Source organism: Dendronephthya gigantea, unplaced genomic scaffold (genome assembly GCF_004324835.1).
Source record: "Dendronephthya gigantea isolate DGI-Jeju-01 unplaced genomic scaffold, DenGig_1.0 000604F, whole genome shotgun sequence".
NCBI lineage: Eukaryota > Metazoa > Cnidaria > Anthozoa > Malacalcyonacea > Nephtheidae > Dendronephthya > Dendronephthya gigantea.
This window is the reverse complement of record NW_021163614.1, coordinates 1-20,976: the sequence shown is the minus strand read 5'-3', so window position 1 is coordinate 20,976 and position 20,976 is coordinate 1. Positions and strand designations below refer to the sequence as shown.

Genomic DNA, 20,976 nt, shown 5'->3' with positions numbered 1-20,976 from the left:
AACATATCACTTACAAAACATATCACTTAGCTTTGCGAAGAAAATATGGCGATGGTGCATGCAGTCGATAAAATAGATTATTATCATAATATTCTTAAGGTATAATGATGCCCTTAGTTGCTACTGACAGTACTGTGTATAGGCGACATTCCGCGACAAGCTTGACCGCAGCTAGAGGCTATTGCCGCACGGAACATATTGTGTGCACTATAGGTAAATATCCAAGCTTGTATTTTAAATATTCTATTACCGCGCAATGCATTGCTGAATTTAAATGGGGATTTTCACGTGCATAAATGGTTTGGATATTTAATGCAGTAGGCTATTTGTACCAAATAAGTTTTGACAGCATGCAAGCATACGTTACTACGCTGGTTCGCATACAAACGAACTTTGCGTATGCGATATTCTGCATGTATAACTGTTATTGATGTCTGGTTATCATCTGTAAATAACTTGACCTTGCGCTAATTAATTTAGTCGTCTGCGCGTCAAAGAGTATAAGCAATAGTGTACAATGGAATCTCTTGTGTTTAGCTTAACATAAAATATGTATCCAGTAGCTGAAACTCAACTAAACTGAGACGGTGACCAATGACATATTGCCTATGATATTATTATCAAAGCCAGGCCATTTATTGCAATCTTCGTTTACTCTCGGTTTAGAGCCGTGTTAATAAAGCGGATGCATGCAGCATGCATGATGTGTTTATATGTCCTTAACCACCATACATATAGTTTGTCCGTGGAGAGATTACAACATCTATAACGTTGTTGCAAAAAACACGCGCTGAATATTTTGATGGGTATAGTTGCAGATGATGCATTGATTAATTTGACATAACGATGATAATTTGCACTAATAACTGAAGGCTTTCTAACGAATAAACCCGAATTTTGATACAAAATGCAAATGTACCTATATATGTATATAAGGTATAAAATAATGTGATTTAGGTAGTTTAGCTAATAAATTTAGTTAAACATTCAAATGAAGGTATAGCTATTTATATGTAGCCTACACGCATACTTGCGCCAACACATGTTACGTGTTTGAAAATATTTCCTATTAGTCAATAATATCTTGCGTCAATCATACGCGCAACAGGCGTTCAGACTAATTCGTTAAAACCGTTCATAAACATAAATCGTTCAAACGGCTTCAGATTGAACGTTTATTTATCCGTTCGTATTTTCGACTTTAAACGTTCACATTTTTAGCTGAATTCGTCAAAACGTTTTTTGGGTTCGTTGAAACGTTATGACAGATCGTTCACTACCCGTTCGTTATCCGTTCGTTTAGCCGTTTCAACGAAATATCGTTAACGTACGTTTTCCCGTGGAAGGTCACATTTCATTGAAGTTTACCGTTGCGTTGAAACTGATTCCATTCTCGCACTAAATTATAATTCGTCCTGCTATCCAGTGCAAAAAACGATGACAGAAATCGAAATAGTTGTTCCAGATCTTACCAATAACAAACGAGATTCTAGCCGCAAAAGGAAGTTTTATAAATATATGGTATTGAATCACACATCTTGTAAATGCGGCAGACTCGATGAGAGGAACCTTTATAACACCTCATCCAACAACCTTGGTGAGTATGTAGAATATAGGTCGTTGTATCATACAATTTCGGTACTGACGCGCGGGATAGTAAACGAATGTACATTAATAATACTTTTTATTTATTTAAATTCATTTGTATATTTTATTATTTAAAAATAGTTATACACGGTAGCTTATCCACTATAATTTAAGAAAGAGAATTGGTGGCTTTTCATATCGGCGGTGTGAGATTTAATATATATTCACGTTACAACAACTAATATTTATATAATAATTGTACATGCACAAGACATTACTAAATAGTAACAGAAGGAAATTATTCCAAGTACATTATTCAGCACCATGGTAGCTAAAACTTTGCTTCATTGCGTTTGTTTTTAGTTTTGCCAGTTTTAACTTTGTAAATTACTACGTAGTTAGGCCTATGTTGTTCATTTATAGTAGTGTGAAGCTGGTCTGAGATTGAAACCTCGTTTCTTAATATTTTGCGCATAAAAACACTAAAACAAGGGCGAATCAATCCGTCTTAAATAATCCAACGGTTGCAATTCAATTTGTTCACACTTCAAAACATCTTTCAAATTTATTTCCCAATTATCTCCAGTTATAACTCTCGCTGCCCTAATTTGAAGCTTTTGGAGTTTGAATTGCACAGCACCGGCATCGAATAAGCGTAGGTTCGATACCTGCCGGAGGACCGATAGTTGATTAATTTACAACTGTTCTAATTCTCAACTGTTCCCGCCGGCTTGAATGAGTTGTGTATGATTCTACCCTAAATCAAGACCCTTTAAGAACCTTCAGAATTTACCTACATCGAGTAAAGTGCAACAAAATAGTAATATTTAGGTACATTATCGAGGTATTCGATAATGAACCTACGTCGGATACCTTATATATATCGAGGTATTAAAGGAGTAGTATATTATTAATTGAGGTATTATAGTAGTGTATAGTATTAATCGAGGTATTATAGTAGTCCTATGTTTGCTTTAAACGTCGTTGTCTATGTTTTGAAAACTGACATTCCGCATTCTGCAATTAAAAACTTGGTATAGATAAACCCTTTCGAACCTTAGGGTTTAAGCGCTGGGTTGTTATAACCAGCAAAGATAAGTCTTCTACGTGTACACGATTACCAGCATGCGCATTATATCATTTCCCAAAACTAAATTTCCAGTCTTGATCGCGTATTACATCTCTTTTTTTAGTGTCAGAGAGTTATTTCATGAAAAATTATCGCCAAAATCCAAATAATTTGCAAAGTGAACGTAATTTTTGCAACAAGTCGCAAACAAGATATAAACTTCATCCAAACCATAATCTTGTCATGTACTCCTCGAAATATTTGGCGTACAAACAGTGTCTGCCTGGTTGCGTAGTGATAACCTTTGAGGATAGAGTTATTTTCACAGCACTTATTACTGGAGAATCTAAAAGGGTCGTCCTCAAAAGCGATCTGAAATGCAAAGCATATGACAATCCAATGTCAAGCGAGGGTTCCTGTTGAACAACCCTGGAGATCCATTTTATCAAGGTATTTAATCTGTACAGGTTAGCAATGAAGAAAATTATTTCGTCAGATATGTATTAACATGCAGCTTCGCTTTAAAATCAATTAGAATTCACTCCATTATTTAAACCGGGTTTAAAAAATACAGCACTTTCCCATTGGGAGCAAGACGAATATATAGAAAAATATATCCAGCTTTAATCAACAATTATGACTTACCTCCCGCGTATGCTATGACCGTATCCTGCAATGGTGCATCTATTGGAACAATGGGGTATAATAAGGGCTCTAAGAAAGCACCATCTGTAGATCCTTTAGGATCTACGTTGGTATATCTGGTATCAGTATAAAGAAAGCAGTTAAATTTGGTCACTGATTTTCTAAACTCCGGATTAAAGAACAAACCATAGACAGCCCAAATATGCGTGATAACCTACAAATAGCTGTAATGATTACTAGACTATTTCGACAAAATTGCTAAAAAATTCTCGCGTTCATAAAAATAATGTTGTAGACCATTGCTTAACATATTTTGCGAAAAAATGGTTTTATTTGAATCGTTGTAAAACTTTTGAGATAAATAATTCTGTAAAACAGACTTCTATGATTGTAAAACATTTTCGTCTCTACAACAGATTCGTTTTTTTAAAAAGTTTTTGGTCTCAGGCTCGGTGAGTGTCGCTAAATAAGACCTCAACTTCGTATGCTAATATCGATTAAAGCCACGTCTCCAAAGATACCACTAATCAGTTCTTAATTCAAGGCTTGAATATTCTTTTAGCTATTCACCGCGATTCTATCTTTTTGTCTCGGCTTTTATTCAGTGATATTAATTTCGCCTTCGGCGAGCAATTGGTAATAAAATATTAATAATATAATATTTGAACTAAAAAAAAATTATTCTATTTTTTAGTGAAAGGAAACGTGAATGTTACTTGTGGAATTGTGCTTAATTTTCGCTTCTGTTTATTATTAACATGACATTCAGCTGAAAAAATATTGATCCTACACATTTTGAAATAAGAGAGATATAATAATCATTATATAATAATAATAATTTATATAGATTACTCCTATACGGCAAACTTGTAAACTATTAGTGCTAGTTAATTTATAATCTTTAAATAATTTATCAGCACTGAAGTTCTTACCGTATCTAATTAAAATTAACTTACTTATTTGCATAATTTTCACACACCTATTTGAAAGTCCGCATATAAGCGCCATTCCCCCCGCCATTTTCATCTTAAGTAATGTGAACGAAGCTAATAGTTTTAATGTTTTGATTCATCGTTGCTCTTATCTTAACATCTCTAACTGATCTAAAGGTTCACAACAATGAAAAAAAAAAGTAGCAGCAATATTTGCAAGTATAAAAGTGTCTTTATACATGCACCTCTCGAATCCAGATATCTCACTGTCATGAATATATTTCCAAATGTACAATTCGTCCCCTGCGAATAATGGAAGCGCGTGGGAAGGGATGAAAAATTGCCATATCGGAACATTGTGTAACTTGTAGATATATTCACTTCGTTCGTTCGTTCATTCATTTGAGCCCAGCGAAAACGTGAACTCTTGGTGGAGTTAATGACCTCAAGGGTCAAGAGACAGTCAAAACTATCTGAAGAGTGAAAAACTTGCTGCGCGAGTCAAATTCCCACAAAAATGCCGGCATAAATTTGCTCATAGTACATCTGATCCCTGCATGCCAACATGTTGTACCTTGATTTTGGAGAGCGTATGTTGTGTTTTAATTATCATGTTTTGGCATAAAGAAAGTTTACTCGCAAGGCTTTGATAAGCAACTATCATAGCAAACGCTAGCTCAACTGATGATGTATCTGTAGATAACTGTGATTTAACCACAGGTAATTGTTTTCATTGGGTCAATGATAAAAACAACAACTCTTGTCAAAAAAAAAGAAGATTGAGATAATCCAGGAACGCTGGATCCAGTTGAGGTCACACTGCTGATACAGGTATGAAATAAAATGATCTCGTGACCAGTATGCACCAATATTGTGCATAGTACTCAACATCGCTTTCCAACATTATCAATTGTTATCCATCAATGCACATGCAAGATCATCATCTTCAATCGTTCCCAGCAATCTATCTCTTTGCACTATATCCATCAACTTCTATCGTAATCATCAATCCCACTTTCATCATATTATTACCAGCATCCAAATCGCAGTGATCACTGGTAGTCTGGCATATTATCACTTCCATCAGGGCCGAAACTAGAACGATAATTGGGGGGGGTGTTTATTCATATATTCAGTTCTGCCCTACGGATTTCTTTTGTAAGTGCAATAGCTCACAATGGAAATCCGTCGGGAAGAGCTGAATATATGAATAAACCCCCCCAATTATCGTTCTAGTTTCGGCCCTGACTTCCATATGCTACTCGTTACACTTATGCTTCATTTTATTCACAATTTTTTATTTCTCCTTGTCCAAACCCCGTATTTATACTAACAGATGCGCGATTCGTCGAACGAACTACACATTCAAACTATTAGGATAATTCGTGTTGACTAATGCTTCCTCCGTTCCTTAAAGTGCCTATATCACTCGTGTAATCTTAAATGCATTTGAAAAGAACGTAAAAAGTTAGTTAATATATTAAAAAACGTTTGATTTATGCAATAATTTCGAAGATACAAGCCTCTAAACTACATGCGGTTCCTGAGTCCCGACCTCCTGGGTTTAAACACGGCTATTCAATTTGAAACTGTCCATTGTTTACAGAAGCCTGGGACTCAGGATCATCAGGTAGTTTAAAGACTAGTATCTTCAAAATTTTCGCACTAAATCAAAAAACTTTTTTAATATGTTAAAGTGCCTATATCACTCGTGGAATCTTTATGCGTTTGAAAAGAATGTAAAAAGTTAGTTAATATATTAAAAACGTTTTTTGGTTTAGTGCAATAATTTTGAAGATACTAGCCTTTAAACTACCTGCAGTTCCTGAGTCCCAGGCTCCTGTAAACAATGGGCAATTTCAAATTGAATAGCCGTGTTTAAACCCAGGAGGTTGGGACTCAGGAACCGCAGGTAGTTTAGAGGCTTGTATCTGCGAAATTATTGCACTAAATCAAAAAACATTTTTTAATATATTAACTAACTTTTTACGTTCTTTTCAAATGCATCAAGATTCCACGAGTGATATAGGCACTTTAATAACAACTGCCTAAAATAGGCAAAACGCTTCTGGACGTTTCGACCTGAGGGCCTTTGTCAAGAGAGTTAGTATACTAATTCTATTCCATTTTTATGAAAATACAAGTTTTATCAAAATTTCATCAACATTTTGCGAAATAATTGTTATGCATTGACGTTTGAACAATGGCGTAGCCAGCTTGACGATTTTCTCTCGCTATGTAAATCTCGAGTTATAATTATTCATGTCTTTAGAAATCTATTGTTTTTACAGTCAGTGAACACCAAAATATTAGCATAGCGGGACAAATCGACAGGCTGGCTACGCTACTGCGTTTGAAAATACAAATTTTTGTCTTGAGCAATAATTGTGGGTGTAAATATCCTCGTATGCTCGGGGAATATTATATTTATTAATTTGAGCCGGGTGCAAACGAGAAATAACAATATTGTTCGGTGTTGATAACAACTCTAAACAATGTGGACAACATAGCATTGTTCTATCCTGTTCATATCAACATTGCATCAACCTGATTTTTTGTGCACTCTAAACAGTGCACTCTAAGGAGTGCACTCTGAACAAAAAACCAGCGGTGAATAAATTTGTGCTCAACAACCCCAGCTAGACAATAATTATAATAGTTCATGCTGAATAGTTCACGCGAATCGAAGTAATTTTAAAATGACTCTGCGAGCTGTTTTTAACTCAAACAACATTCCTAAGTGTTTGGGAAGTATTTCAACAACAAGGCAGTGTTCCAAGTTCCATTTTTTGATGACCTGATCCAAACATGGAAAAAATCCTTACACACGTTGTAATGATACATGTTATTGCTACCGAGCCTCTGCGAGGCAGCACACTATTCTTGACGTTACATGACGTTCTTACTTTTTCATGCCCAGTCCCCGGCCGAGTTATGTATTGTCGACATAAATCTCGATCTTCTTTCTGCTTTGGGAGATGTCTGTCCATTTCCAGGGAGCTCATTACTCCGGCGGCAGCGACGGAGTTGAAAATTCGCCCCGACTTTGTTTTTTTTTGTTTTTTTTTTTATTTTTCGTCGTCGCAAGTCTGAAATGGCGCGAAATGTACTAGTATTTAAAACGTGTATGTGACTGTATTTATATACGTCCCAGTCTTATCTCCCAAGAGTTGTGGTGCACAGCTTTGGCTAATTTTCCGATGCGCGATTCGATTTTGGTCGCATGATACGGCAATTCCTCCAAGAGGAACAAATAACCCTTCTTTTGATGCTGTTCCATTAAGTTTAGATTGAATTGGGGTAAGAATATATTTAATACATGTAGGTTCTGGTCCTATTTTAATAATATCGTTTCTATTTCGCCGTTTAACAAGATGATGTGGTCGTTCATGGGCGTGTTAACACGTCGTAGTTTGCACAGGATTGAAGATATAATACATAAGCGCGAATTCCAAAGGCAAAGTGTAAGACAAAGCGAATGTATCATGCAGTTTATTTACTTTTTTGAACAATTGAACTTCTATACTTTTTAAAGTACGGTGTGCTTCTGAATTTCGCGATCGAACATTTACGTTCGAGGACCTCGTGGTCGTGTGCAGACGTGTACTTTGAGCTCCGCTAAAAATATTGTGAATTCGCCAAGTAATTGCTGCTGTTAAAAAATTTCTAACTACAATTGGCTTAGTACATATTACGGTTTTAATTTGCCTACACCATGGCGAGTATAAATCAAAGCGAATCTTCGACTCAACCGACTATCAACAATCAACTCGTAGTCGAGGGATCAAAAATCAAATGGAATGGCTCCTTCGAAGATCTGAAAGCTTTTACCGAGCTGCGCTTGGGTTTAGGAGGCAACTGGACATCACCTGGTGGATCAACTAAGCTCTTTAGCAGCCATGAAATAACAATAAAATACTCGAAGAAATCGTTAGTATTGTCATTCGAAGGCGAAGCCTCTCTGAAAATCAAAGACCTAGTCAAAGACATATATCTAACTAATAAGGCAGCATCTGAACACATAGCGGACGGTGAACCCTTGACCGAAACGAGAGAGACTGTGGAAAGCGATAGCGAATTACTCGAATCACAAACAGGCGGCGAAGCCATTGCAAAACATCAAAGCTCAAAGATCGGGAATTTGCATTTCATCTCGGAGTCAACAGACAGTAATTTGCATACAAACTCACAAGATTGTAACCTGAACACTGATAAGATACAGCTAAATGATCAAAACTACACAAGTAATTTAAATAGTACAAACTTCAACAAAAACCCAAAAGAAGTTTACGAAATTGCATCTAAGCTAGAGAAATATACCCAGAGTGTTACTCAAAAACTAGAGGCTCTTGCTGATGAAATTTCAACAATTAAAGAAACTAAAGAGAACAAAGCATATGCTATCCTGGTCTTAGAGGACGTTGTTAACGAGTTAAGGAAGGAAAAACTGCAACTTAACCGGGAAAATAACGAGCTAAAAGAGAAAAATAGGAACTTGTTCCAATCTCTGTCCGAAGCTAGAGCTAAAGTACTGGACCTCCAGGAAGAGAAATCGAGTCTGATGACCTCACTGAAGCTGGTCCAACGTGAAAAAGTTCTACCGGCGGAGAGGGAGAGAATTAAAGAACTGGAAACTGAGAACGATAGTTTAAGAGCAGCTGCAAGATCCCTACAAGAAGACCTCAATGATGGAAGCAAAACACAGAAACGGGATTATACCAAAGTAAAGAGCTCTAGTAAAGATACATCTGAAAGCGTTTTTGAGTCAAAGAATCGGTACGAAGTCCTCAGCATCAGTGATCAAGAAGACGATGCCAATGATTCTGTGAGCAAAGTATCTTTAGACAAAACCTTGGAGACTGGTCATCGGAATGAGAACACTAACACAACTCATAAAGGCACAAAATCCAAGCGAAACATCCTACTAATTGGAGATTCAATGATCAAGGATATTAATCCTCACAAGATATCAAAAAGCTCAGTTCGAAAGTTAATATACCCTGGGAAAAGAGCTGAGGAAATAGCAAATGAATTCCAAAAAGCTCATGTGCTTTCCCCTCCCACAGATGTTATCATACACGCTGGAACGAATAACTTAATACAGAACTCGAGTAAAGAATGCTGCGACAATATTAAGCATCTAAGCTCCACAGTACAAAACAAGTTTAAAGATGCCAGAATCGCAATATCTGGCCTAATATCGAGAGGAGATATTGACGTAGCAACAAAGATTCATGAAACCAATAAATTACTATACAATCTATGCAAGAAAAAAGAATATACATTCATCGCAAATAAGAACATAGACGAATCCTGCCTCAATGGCTCTAAGTTACACCTTAATACAAAGGGATCAGCGCTCCTGGCTGTCCATTTTATCAAATTTCTTCGGCGACTTTCACATCCAACTGTTGAGGATTTTCCAAAGGAACTTCATCATCTGGGGGAGCTTCTGAGGATGATCATACCACAGACGCCAAGGAAAAGAATTCATCGTTAGACAAATCGTTATATGACGCGGAAAAGAGTACTTATGCCACAAATAACAATGATCTGGCGAACACGTCAATAATAGGTAGTATGGACGACCAATCTGCTGTGCGAGAGTCTGAATCGGTGCTACCGAGTGTAAATCGTAAGTGTACTAATATTAATTATAAACCATTTGGCAAAGGTCTAGTAATGGCCTCACTAAATATTAATAGCCTTTTTGCGCATATTGATGAATTTCGAATATTTATGAAAGAATCTGATATTGATGTTATCTCAATTAACGAAACAAAGCTTGATTCTTTAATTGGAGATAACGAAGTCCATATACCCGGCTATGAAATAGTAAGGAAAGATAGGAGAACAAATGGGAGACATGGGGGTGGTGTTTGTTTCTATGTAAGATGCAACCTTAATTACAAAATTTGCGATGATTTAAGCTCTGACGATTTAGAATATTTAACAGTTGAAATAACTAAGCCTCGGTCTAAATCTCTTTTAATTAGCACTTGGTATCGACCTCCAGATCTGCCAACGTATTACTTTGATTATTTTGAGAAAATAATACAGAAGGTAGATTTGACGAATCATGACTACTTTCTATTAGGTGACATAAATGCGGACCTTATGCCGGGAGCAACATCAGCCAATGCTAATAAATTAAATGATATATTTGAAATTTTTGGCCTCACACAACTAATTAAAGAACCCACTAGAACTACACCATATTCCTCAACGCTAATTGATCTTTGCGTTTACAATGCCCCAACAAAGATCATAAACTCAGGTATAATTGATCTTTCCATAAGTGATCATGTTTTAGTTTATATGACACATAAGGTTCATTATAAGAAAGCGGAAGCGCGATTAGTTGAAATAAGGAGTATGAAAAATTTTCATAGAGGAAACTTTATAGGAGATTTAAAACAACAGCAATGGTTAGAATTAAATTTGTGCAATGAACCTAATGAAATGTGGGTAAGATGGAAAGGGATGTTACTTAATTGCATTGATAAACATGCTCCACTCAGATTAAAAAGAATTGGGAAAAAGAAATCCCCTTGGATAACTAATCAATTAAAACAAAAAATGTGCCAGAGAGATTTTTTGAAAAAGAAAGCAAAAATGACTGGAGACACATTGATTTGGCAACAATATAAATCATTAAGGAACTCTACGAATAATGAAATTAAAAAAGTGAAAAGTCAATACTTTACTGATAACCTTGAGACCAACCAGAACAATCCAAAGTCAACTTGGAAACTTATTAATGAATTAAGCTCTCGTAATAATTCTAGTCATAAGACCATATCTAATATTAGAATTGGCGAAGAAACAATAAACGCGCCTAAAGACATAGCCGAAATGTTTAATTCTCACTTTGCAAAAGTAGGTGAGAATTTAGCATCTGATATACCACCATCTGCTGTGGAACCGGAGGTTTATATTGAGCCAACTGAAACCACATTCTCATTGACACCCCCCACAATAAATACAGTTTGTAGTAAATTAAGAACGATTAACGAAAAGAAAGCATCAGGTCTGTATAAAATACCCTGCAAACTTTTAAAACTTGCAGCTGAAATCGTTGCCCCATCATTAACTCTAATATTTGATAAGATTATAACTACTGGCATATTCCCAACGGAATGGAAGTTAGCAAGAGTTACGCCGATTTTTAAGAAAGGTAGAAAAGATGATATGGACAACTATCGACCAATATCCGTAATTTCATGTGTTGCTAAGATTTTTGAAAAACTGATTTTTGATCAGCTATATGAGTATTTAAATGCTAATAATTTGATATCCAAAATCAATCCGGTTTTCGATCATTGCACAGTACATTAACTGCCTTTTAGAAGCAACGGACAAATGGTCAATCAACATAGATAATGGCCTACTCAATGGAGTGGTCTTTATCGACCTCAAAAAAGCATTTGATACCATTGATCACACCATTCTCTTACGGAAGTTAAGAATATATGGTGTTGACCAAAGCGGCATCACACTCTTTGAATCATATCTAAGCAACCGTGGCCAAAGATGTTGCGTAAATGGTGAATTATCTGAGGCTGTTAAAATAAGTTGTGGTGTGCCTCAAGGTAGCAACTTGGGGCCACTATTGTTTTTAATTTACATTAACGATTTGCCTAATTGTCTGGAAAGAGCCTCTCCGAGAATGTTTGCTGATGATACCAATATAAGTATTGCGGCAAAATCTGTAACAGAGCTTGAATCAATAATTAACTCTGAATTGAAAAATCTTAATCAATGGCTCATAGCTAACAAACTGAGTCTAAATGTCGCTAAAACGGAATTTATGATAATTGGATCTCGTCAACGGTTAATGATACACAATAATGAACAAATAAACATTGAAATTGACGGGAAGATAATCAAGACAGTTAAAGCTACGAAATCATTAGGATTACAAATTGATGAGCACCTAGTATGGGCGCGACACGTTGAAGGCATTTCCAAAAAGGTTGCGTCGGCAATTGGTGCTCTTAAAAGGATACGCCAGTTCATAGATACAAGCACTGCCCTCAAAATTTACGGAGCTTTGATTCAACCGTATTTTGATTATTGTAGTTCAGTTTGGGATGGTTTAAATATCACGTTAAATGATAAATTGCAAAAACTGCAAAATAGAGCAGCGAGGGTAATTACCAAATCTGGATACGATGCAAGTTCCAGCGACCTTTTCACTAAACTAGGTTGGGACAATCTTTCGACACGCCGGAAAAAACACAAGGCTGTAATAATGTTCAAAATTCTTAACGATTTAACACCGAATTATCTCCGTAATTTATTTGAATTCCACAGCACAGGATACAATTTGAGAAACTCTGAAAATGCTTTATTTGTACCAAAACCGCGAACAAATTATGCTAAACGAAGTTTTAGTTATAGTATCGCGGTGTTGTGGAATGAGTTACCTCAAAATGTACGAGCATTATGCTCTCTTAACCAATTTAAAAGGGAGATTGACAACATTTTTTCCCTATAAAACAGACTCTCGCACGGCAATCTTGTAAATCAGTTTATATATCTGTATTTTAAATTGTATTGTATTGTGTTGTATTTAGTAATTTTGTCCCTAAATATCTAATGAATGTATATAATTATAGCCCACTTTTTATACTGTAGATTTTACCGTGCTTAAATAAAGTTTTGATTCATTGATTGATTGATTGATTGATGTTTGTTTACTTATCTACAGTCCCCCGCTCTACCAACTGAGCTATCGAAGGCTGATAACGGCCAGCTTCTTTATTGATCAATCAATATTTGTCATACAATAGTTAATAGAATTTTGATAATATTATTAAAAACTTAGGTATGAATATTATTTTAAAAATTTTTACGAAAAACATTCAACGGAAAGCCACGGTTTTTTGAAGCATGATTTGAGATCCAAAGCACAATATTTTGGAGGATGCGGGCGTCGATCCCGCTACCTCGCGCATGCTAAGCGCGCGCTCTACCATTTGAGCTGATCCCCAAATTGCTGCCTTTCCTTAAATCTTTTCCAGCATGTGTTAATTGTTCTGCTTGTCCTGACGAACTAAGACATAGTCTCCTATCTTAATTTCACTTTCTTTTACGTTTCTTTTTTCATTCGCATATTCTTTGTTGTATCGCTGTCTTTCCATTTCATTCTTTTTAGCAATATTGTGTTTGTTAACAAAGTTCCGCTTTTTCAATTCTGGAAGCTTTCCTTTCACTGCACGGGTAAATAGTAATTCCGCTGGTGGAACTTTCGTGGAAGAGTGTGGTGTTGTCCTGTACTGTAACAAGAAACGATGTAGCTCTTGCTGCCAGAGTCTTCTTTCAATGTGAGTGGTTCGTAGCGTTTTTCCAAGGGGCTGCATGAATCTTTCCGCTTCTGCATTGCCCTGGGGCCATTTAGGTGTTGAATGAATACCTTTAAATCCAAGAGCTGTCAAATAGCGATTATATTCTGCACTATTGAAAGGTTGTTCACTGTCTGTCTTGATAGTTGTTGGGATGCCATGACGGGCGAACATTTGATCTAATTTGGGTATGACCGCGGAAGCTTTTGTCGAGCGTACTACTTCCACTTCGGGATATCTGGAATAGCGATCAATTGCGACCAGAAGGTATTCTCCCGAAGGAAGTGGTCCGTAGAAATCCAAATGTATCGTTTCCCATGGTACCTTTGGCATTGTTGTTTTTGATATTGGCTCTTGTGGTGGTGCTTTACCCACTGCCTGACAAGGAATGCACTTCTCGATTGTTGCTTGCACCATTTTATCAATATTCGGAAACCAAATCTTTTCTCGGATTAATGAGTTCGTTTTGGTAATGCCAAGATGAGTTTCGTGCGCAATGTCAATCGCACGTTGCTGTAGCGATTCTGGTATCACTATACGAGAACTACGAAGAACCACGCCCTTTGTTGTAACAGTAAGTTCGTCTTTTACTTGTTTATAAGGCTTGACTACCTCGTAGTGCCACTTGTTGAGCTTTATAGCTGCCCGAACTCCTCGTAAAGTTTTGTCCTTGTTCGTTGCTTCTTCGATTTCCTCTATCGTCAGTGCTTTCGGAACACTGGAGCGAGCAATAAAGGTTATGTGCTCCTCAGTCATTTTCTGCTGTTTGTAGCTTTTTCCTGTTGGGTGGCGCGATAGATAATCAGCCGGATTGTTAGCTCCTGGCTTGTATCTTACTTGAAAAGCATAAGGTTGTAAGCGTAACACCAAACGTTCTATTCTTGCTGATGTTTTGGAGTTTCTGTTGCCATAGATTACTTCTAGTGGTTTATGGTCTGTGATTAGAACGAATTCGTTTCCGTACAGGTATAGATGAAAATGTTCCACTCCCCAAATAATAGCCAGCGCCTCTCTCTCGGTTTGGGGGTATCTTTGTTCGACTTCTGTTAATGCTCTACTCGCATATGCCACTACTTTCTCGTCGTCTTTTCCTTTGTTTCTCTGCGAAAGGATTGCTGATATGCCGACTGGACTCGCATCAACCGTTACCAGTGTCTCTTTATTTTTGTCAAAATATGCCATGCACGATGCTGAAGCTAAGGTGGAAGTTAACGTGTTGTATGCGTTCTGATGAATGTCGGTCCACACGAAAGGTGTATTTTTCTTCGTTAATTGGCGCAATGGAGCTGTAATGGTTGCAAATTTCGGAATATACTTGGCACTGTAGTTTGCGATGCCGAGGAGACTTCTTACTTCAGAAATGGTTTTGGGTACCGGCGCGTTCTTTAAAGCTTCTACACGTTTGGGGTCAGGTTTGCTGCCGTCTTTGGAAAATACTTGTCCGAAAAACTCCAGTTTGTCATTCAAGAAGCTACACTTAGCTTGATTCAAGCGTAGTCCTTTGTCGGAGATTCGTTTTAGACATTTATTCAAGTTTGTGTTATGTTCTTTCTGTGTTTTGCCATATACTAAAATGTCATCAGCTATATTCTTTACTCCGACTAATCTTTGCAATTGGGTTTGTAAAGTGTACTGGAAAATCTCAGCAGCTGCATTGGTTCCATAGTTCAGCCTTTTGTATCGAAAAGACCGATGTGTGTACTGAATGTCAGGGGTGGATCCAGCACTAGTGCACTAATTTGCACAAATAACCACTTTGTTTTGTAATGCAAATTTATGCACTAGTGCTGGATCCACCCCTGCTGAATGTAGTAATGTAACGACTGTCCTCGTGTAGTTCTAGCTGATGATACGCCTGTGTAAGGTCTAATTTGGAAAAACACGTTGCTCCATTTAACTCAAAGTTGATGTCCTCAACTGTTGGAATAGGGTGTCGTACCCGACCTTTCCTTAAATCCATTCCAGCAATTGTTAAAAGATAAATCCCTCTTTACGAAATTAAAAATTGAATTTCTAAGTTTAAATCGTGTAGCATGGCACCTAATTTATAGGTGTAATGCCAACATTTTCTTGAACATGCATAACGCAAAATGAACTCCTTTAAAACAAAATACGTTGATTCAAAATATGTTTCATACAGCGGATCTGGAGTAAGGTTATTGCCAAAATTGACTACAATATGTGGCGTTGCGCTGGTGGTTCAGTGGTAGAATTCTCGCCTGCCACGCGGGAGACCGGGGTTCGATTCCCCGCTAGCGCATGAAATTCCCCTCGGATGCATTGTCCTAATCAATAACACCCATCCTGTGGTTTCTCTTTTGCGCTTGATGTGTCGTACCAAAATCATCAGAAGAAACGGGTAATTTTGAAATAAAACGACATTGGTACGTAAGGCATAGCAAGTTCCCATGTGGTCTAGTGGCTAGGATATGGCGTTTTCACCACCATGGCCCGGGTTCGATTCCCGGCGTGGGAAACCCGTTTTTTTATTATGGCCGGCAAAAAGAGATTACGGCAATAAAATTAACACTTGAATGAGTATTATTCCAGGACCCGAACACTGACAAGGATAGGAAGAATCGCCATTAATCGAGCTTGTTAAAAAGAAAATTGATATTTTGAACGAATAAAGTTGTGTCGCATTTTCGAGAATTTAATGTGTTTTTAATTGATGAATAGGGAAAAAAATATGGAGGATGCGGGCATCGATCCCAATACCTCGCGCATGCAAAGCGCGCGCTCTTCCATTTGAGCTAATCCCCCAGAGCCGCCGTAACGCATGGAAATCTATTGTTACGATGACACATATCTATTTTGTTTTTTTTACATTTGATTACCCAAACAAACTATTTGCGAAAACTGCGAAATTAAAGCATTATTTTCAATATTTTGCAGACATACCAATTAAGCTAACCGGCAATGTCTTTCAAATTATTTCCTGCCGAAACCCGGGATTGAACCAGGGACCTTCAGATCTTCAGTCTGACGCTCTCCCACCTGAGCTATTTCGGCATACAGCTTAAAACGTGTATTCATATTCTTCAGGCGTTTTCGATCATCCACCTAGTTCCCTTGCTGCACACAACAACGGAGCATTCAGGGCAATTTCAAAATGTCAGGTTGTTATAAATATGCATACATATATTTAATAAATTTCTACTCCACTGCCAGTATATAAATTTGACTTAGGGAAGTAAAATATTTTTAAAAATCTTTTCCATGGAACTGTCCTTTGAACCGGATTTGAACCAGTGACTTAGGGATGTTTGTTTACATATCTACAGTCCCCCGCTATACCAACTGAGCTATCGAAGGCTGATAACGGCCAGCTTCTTTATTGATCAATCAATATTTGTCATACAATAGTTAATAGAATTTTGATAATATTATTAAAAAGTTAGGTATGAATATTATTTTAAAAATTTTTACGAAAAACATTCAACGGAAAGCCACGGTTTTTTGAAGCATGATTTGAGATCCAAAGCACAATATTTTAGAGGAATCGGGCGTCGATCCCGCTACCTCGCGTATGCTAAGCGCGCGCTCTACCATTTGAGCTGATCCCCCAATTGCTGCCTTTCCTTAAATCCATTCCAGCAATTGTTAAAAGATAAATCCCTCTTTACGAAATTAAAAATTGAATTTCTAAGTTTAAATCGTGTAGAATGGCACCTAATTTATAGGTGTAATGCCAACATTTTCTTGAACATGCATCGCAAAATGAACTCCTGTAAAACAAAATACGTTGATTCAAAATATGTTTTATACAGCAGATCCGGAGTAAGGTTATTGCCGAAATTGACTACAATATGTGGCGTTGCGCTGGTGGTTCAGTGGTAGAATTCTCGCCTGCCAAGCGGGAGACCGGGGTTGGATACCCCTCTAGCGCTTGAAATTCCCCTCGGATGCATTGTCCTAATCATTAACACCCATCCTGTGGTTTCTCTTTTGCGCTAGCTGTGTCGTACCAAAATCTTCAGAAGAAACGGGTAATTTTAAAATAAAACGACATTGTTACGTAAGGCATAGCAAGTTCCCATGTGGTCTAGTGGCTAGGATCTGTCGTTTTCATCGCCATGGCCCGGGTTCGATTCCCGGCATGGGAAACCCGTTTTTATAATTATTGCCGGCAAAAGGAGATTATGGCAATACAATCAACACTTGAATGAGTATTATTCCAGGACACGAACACTGACAAGGTTAGGAAGAATCGCCATTCATCGAGCTTGTTAAAAAGAAAATTGATATTTGAACGAATAAAGTTGTGTCGCATTTTCGAGAATTTAATGTGTTTTTAATTGATGATTAGGGAAAAAAATATGGAGGATGCGGGCATCGATCCCGCTACCTCGCGCGTGCGAAGCGCGCAATCTTCCATTTGAGCTAATCCCCGAGAGCCGCCGTAACGCATTGAAATCTATTGTTAGAATGACACATATCTATTTTGTTTTTTTTACATTTGATTACCCAAACAAACTATTTGCGAAAACTGCAAAATGAAAGCATTATTTTCAATATTTTGCAGATATACCAATTAAGCTAACCGGCAATGTCTTTCAAATTAATTCCTGCCGAAACCCGGGACAGAACCAGGGACCTTCAGATCTTCAGTCTGACGCTCATCCACCTGAGCTATTTTGGCATACAGCTTAAAACGTGTATTCATATTCTTCAGGCGTTTTCGATCATCCACCTAGTTCCCTTGCTGCACACAACAACGGAGCATACTGGGCAATTTCAAAATGTCAGGTTGTTATAAATATGCATACATATATTTAATAAATTTCTACTCCACTGCCAGTATATAAATTTGACTTAGGGAAGTAAAATATTTTTCAAAATCTTTTCCATGGAACTGTCCTTCGAACCGGATTTCAACCAGTGACCTATATAGGGATGTTTGTTTACTTATCTACAGTCCCCCGCTCTACCAACTGACCTATCGAAGGCTGATAACGGCCATATTTTTTATTGATCAATCAATATTTGTCATACAATAGTTAATAGAATTTTGATAATATTATTTTAATATTATTTTTAATAGAATTAATAATAGTTAATAGAATTTTGATAATATTATTTTAATATTATTTTTTATTTTTTAATATTATTTTTATTTTTTTTTAAAAAAACTTAGGTATGAATATTATTTTTAAAATTTTTACGAAAAACATTCAACGGAAAGCCTATGTTTTTTGAAACATGATTTGAGATCCAAAGCACAATATTTTGGAGGATGCGGGCGTCGATCCCGCTACCTCGCGCATGCTAAGCGCACGCTCTACCATTTGAGCTAATCCCCCAATTGCTGCCTTTCCTTAAATCTTTTCCAGCAATTGTTAAAAGATAAATCCCTCTTTACGAAATTAAAAATTGAATTTCTAAGTTTGATTCGTGTAGCATGGCACCTAATTTATAGGTGTAATGCCAACATTTTCTTGAACATGCATCGCAAAATGAACTCCTGTAAAACAAAATACGTTGATTCAAAATATTTTTCATTACATACAGTGGATCCGGAGTAAGCTCATTGCCGAAATTGACAAAAATATGTGGTGTTCCGCTGGTGGTTCAGTGGTAGAATTCTCGCCTGCCACGTGGGAGACCGGGGTTCGATTCCCCGCTAGCGCATGAAATTTCCCTCGGATGCATTGTCCTAATCAATAACACTCATCCTGTGGTTTCTTTTTCGCGCTTGCTGTGTCGTACCAAAATCATCAGAAGAAACGGGTAATTTTGAAATAAAATGACATTGGTACGTGAGGCATAGCAAGTTACCATGTGGTATAGTGGCTAGGATATGGCGTTTTCACCGCCATGGCCCGGGTTCGATTCCCGGCGTGGGAAACCCGTTTTTTTTTTATGGCCGGCAAAAAGAGATTACGGCAATACAATCAACACTTGAATGAGTATTATTCCAGGACACGAACACTGACAAGGATAGGAAGAATCGCCATTCATCGAGCTTGTTAAAAAGAAAATTGATATTTTGAACGAATAAAGTTGTGTCGCATTTTCGAGAATTTAATGTGTTTTAATTGATTGAATAGGGAAAAAATATGGAGGATGCGGGCATCGATCCCGCTACCTCGCGCATGCAAAGCGCGCGCTCTTCCATTTGAGCTAGTCCCCCAGAGCCGCCGAAACGCATTGAAATCTATTGTTACAATGACACATATCTATTTTGGTTTTTTTACATTTGAATACCCAAACAAACTATTTGCGAAAACCGCAAAATGAAAGCATTATTTTCAATATTTTGCATACATACCAATTAAGCTAACCGGCAATGTCTTTCAAATTAATTCCTGCCGAAATCCGGGATTGAACCAGGGTCATTCAGATCTTTAGTCTGACGCTCTCCCACCTGAGCTATTTCGGCATACAGCTTAAAACGTGTATTCATATTCTTCAGGCGTTTTCGATCATCCACCTAGTTCCCTTGCTGCACACAACAACGGAGCATACTGGGCAATTTCAAAATGTCAGGTTGTTATAAATATGCATACATATAATTATTTAATAAATTTCTACTCCACTGCCAGTATATAAATTTGACTTAGGGAAGTAAAATATTTTTCAAAATCTTTTCCATGGAACTGTCCTTCGAACCGGATTTGAACCAGTGACCTAGGGATGTTTGTTTACTTATCTACAGTCCCCCGCTCTACCGACTGAGCTATCGAAGGCTGATAACGGCCAACTTCTTTATTGATCAATCAATATTTGTCATACAATAGTTAATAGAATTTTGATAATATTATTAAAAACTTAGGTATGAATATTATTTTTAAAATTTTTACGAAAAATATTCAACGGAAAGCCACGGTTTTTTGAAGCATGATTTGAGATCCAAAGCACAATATTTTGGAGGATGCGGGCGTCGATCCCGCTACCTCGCGCATGCTAAGCGCGCGCTCTAACATTTGAGCTAATCCCCCAATTGCTGCCTTTCCTTAAATCTTTTCCAGCAATTGTTAAAAGATAAATCCCTCTTTACGAAATTAAAAATTGAATTTCTAAGTTTGATTCGTGTAGCATGGTACCTAATTTATAGGTGTAATGCCAACATTTTCTTGAACATGCATCGCAAAATGAACTGCTGTAAAACAAAATACGTTGATTCAAAATATGTTTCATACAGCGGATCCGGAGTAAGCTTATTGCCGAAATTGACAAGAATATGTGGTGTTACGCCGGTGGTTCTGTGGTAGAATTCTCGACTACCACGCGGGAGACCGGGGATCGATTTCCCGATGGCGCATGAAATTCCCCTCGGATGCATTGTCCTAATCAATAACACCCATCCTGTGGTTTCTTTTTCGCCCTTGCTGTGTCGTACCAAAATCATCAGAAGAAACGGGTAATTTTGAAATAAAACGACATTGGTACGTAA

The 20,976-nt window shown here is 37.3% G+C and overlaps 2 protein-coding genes, 1 long non-coding RNA gene and 12 other non-coding genes across 15 annotated transcripts; 8 read left to right on the top strand and 7 right to left on the bottom strand.

The window, feature by feature from the left end:
• The first annotated feature begins 1,402 nt into the window (after positions 1-1,402).
• LOC114543965 lies at positions 1,403-4,031 on the top strand. The gene is made up of 3 exons (XR_003690259.1): positions 1,403-1,597; positions 2,781-3,106; positions 3,996-4,031. It is a non-coding gene; the product is annotated as an uncharacterized LOC114543965 (long non-coding RNA).
• A 7,567-nt stretch (positions 4,032-11,598) lies between these two features.
• Positions 11,599-12,881, top strand: LOC114543964. Its single transcript, XM_028562745.1, has one exon. The coding sequence runs from the start codon at positions 11,903-11,905 to the stop codon at positions 12,731-12,733; it is 831 nt and encodes a 276-aa protein (XP_028418546.1). The 5' UTR covers positions 11,599-11,902; the 3' UTR covers positions 12,734-12,881.
• Positions 12,882-13,265: 384 nt separating this feature from the next.
• Positions 13,266-14,336, bottom strand: LOC114543963 (uncharacterized protein K02A2.6-like). The gene has a single exon (XM_028562744.1). It carries the CDS (start codon positions 14,334-14,336, stop codon positions 13,266-13,268), a length of 1,071 nt encoding a protein of 356 aa, XP_028418545.1.
• Positions 14,337-15,769: 1,433 nt separating this feature from the next.
• Positions 15,770-15,840, top strand: Trnag-gcc. Its single transcript has one exon. It is a non-coding gene; the product is annotated as a tRNA-Gly (tRNA).
• Positions 15,841-15,984: 144 nt separating this feature from the next.
• Positions 15,985-16,056, top strand: Trnae-uuc. Its single transcript has one exon. It is a non-coding gene; the product is annotated as a tRNA-Glu (tRNA).
• A 463-nt stretch (positions 16,057-16,519) lies between these two features.
• Positions 16,520-16,592, bottom strand: Trnaf-gaa. Its single transcript has one exon. It is a non-coding gene; the product is annotated as a tRNA-Phe (tRNA).
• Positions 16,593-16,808: 216 nt separating this feature from the next.
• Trnay-gua lies at positions 16,809-16,895 on the bottom strand. Its single transcript is given in 2 exon segments — positions 16,809-16,844; positions 16,859-16,895. It is a non-coding gene; the product is annotated as a tRNA-Tyr (tRNA).
• Positions 16,896-17,399: 504 nt separating this feature from the next.
• On the top strand, positions 17,400-17,470 carry Trnag-gcc. Its single transcript has one exon. It is a non-coding gene; the product is annotated as a tRNA-Gly (tRNA).
• Positions 17,471-17,614: 144 nt separating this feature from the next.
• On the top strand, positions 17,615-17,686 carry Trnae-uuc. Its single transcript has one exon. It is a non-coding gene; the product is annotated as a tRNA-Glu (tRNA).
• A 463-nt stretch (positions 17,687-18,149) lies between these two features.
• Positions 18,150-18,222, bottom strand: Trnaf-gaa. Its single transcript has one exon. It is a non-coding gene; the product is annotated as a tRNA-Phe (tRNA).
• A 588-nt stretch (positions 18,223-18,810) lies between these two features.
• Trnaa-agc lies at positions 18,811-18,883 on the bottom strand. Its single transcript has one exon. It is a non-coding gene; the product is annotated as a tRNA-Ala (tRNA).
• Positions 18,884-19,140: 257 nt separating this feature from the next.
• On the top strand, positions 19,141-19,211 carry Trnag-gcc. Its single transcript has one exon. It is a non-coding gene; the product is annotated as a tRNA-Gly (tRNA).
• A 144-nt stretch (positions 19,212-19,355) lies between these two features.
• On the top strand, positions 19,356-19,427 carry Trnae-uuc. Its single transcript has one exon. It is a non-coding gene; the product is annotated as a tRNA-Glu (tRNA).
• A 462-nt stretch (positions 19,428-19,889) lies between these two features.
• On the bottom strand, positions 19,890-19,962 carry Trnaf-aaa. The gene has a single exon. It is a non-coding gene; the product is annotated as a tRNA-Phe (tRNA).
• Positions 19,963-20,182: 220 nt separating this feature from the next.
• On the bottom strand, positions 20,183-20,269 carry Trnay-gua. The gene is given in 2 exon segments: positions 20,183-20,218; positions 20,233-20,269. It is a non-coding gene; the product is annotated as a tRNA-Tyr (tRNA).
• Positions 20,270-20,976: the final 707 nt, after the last annotated feature.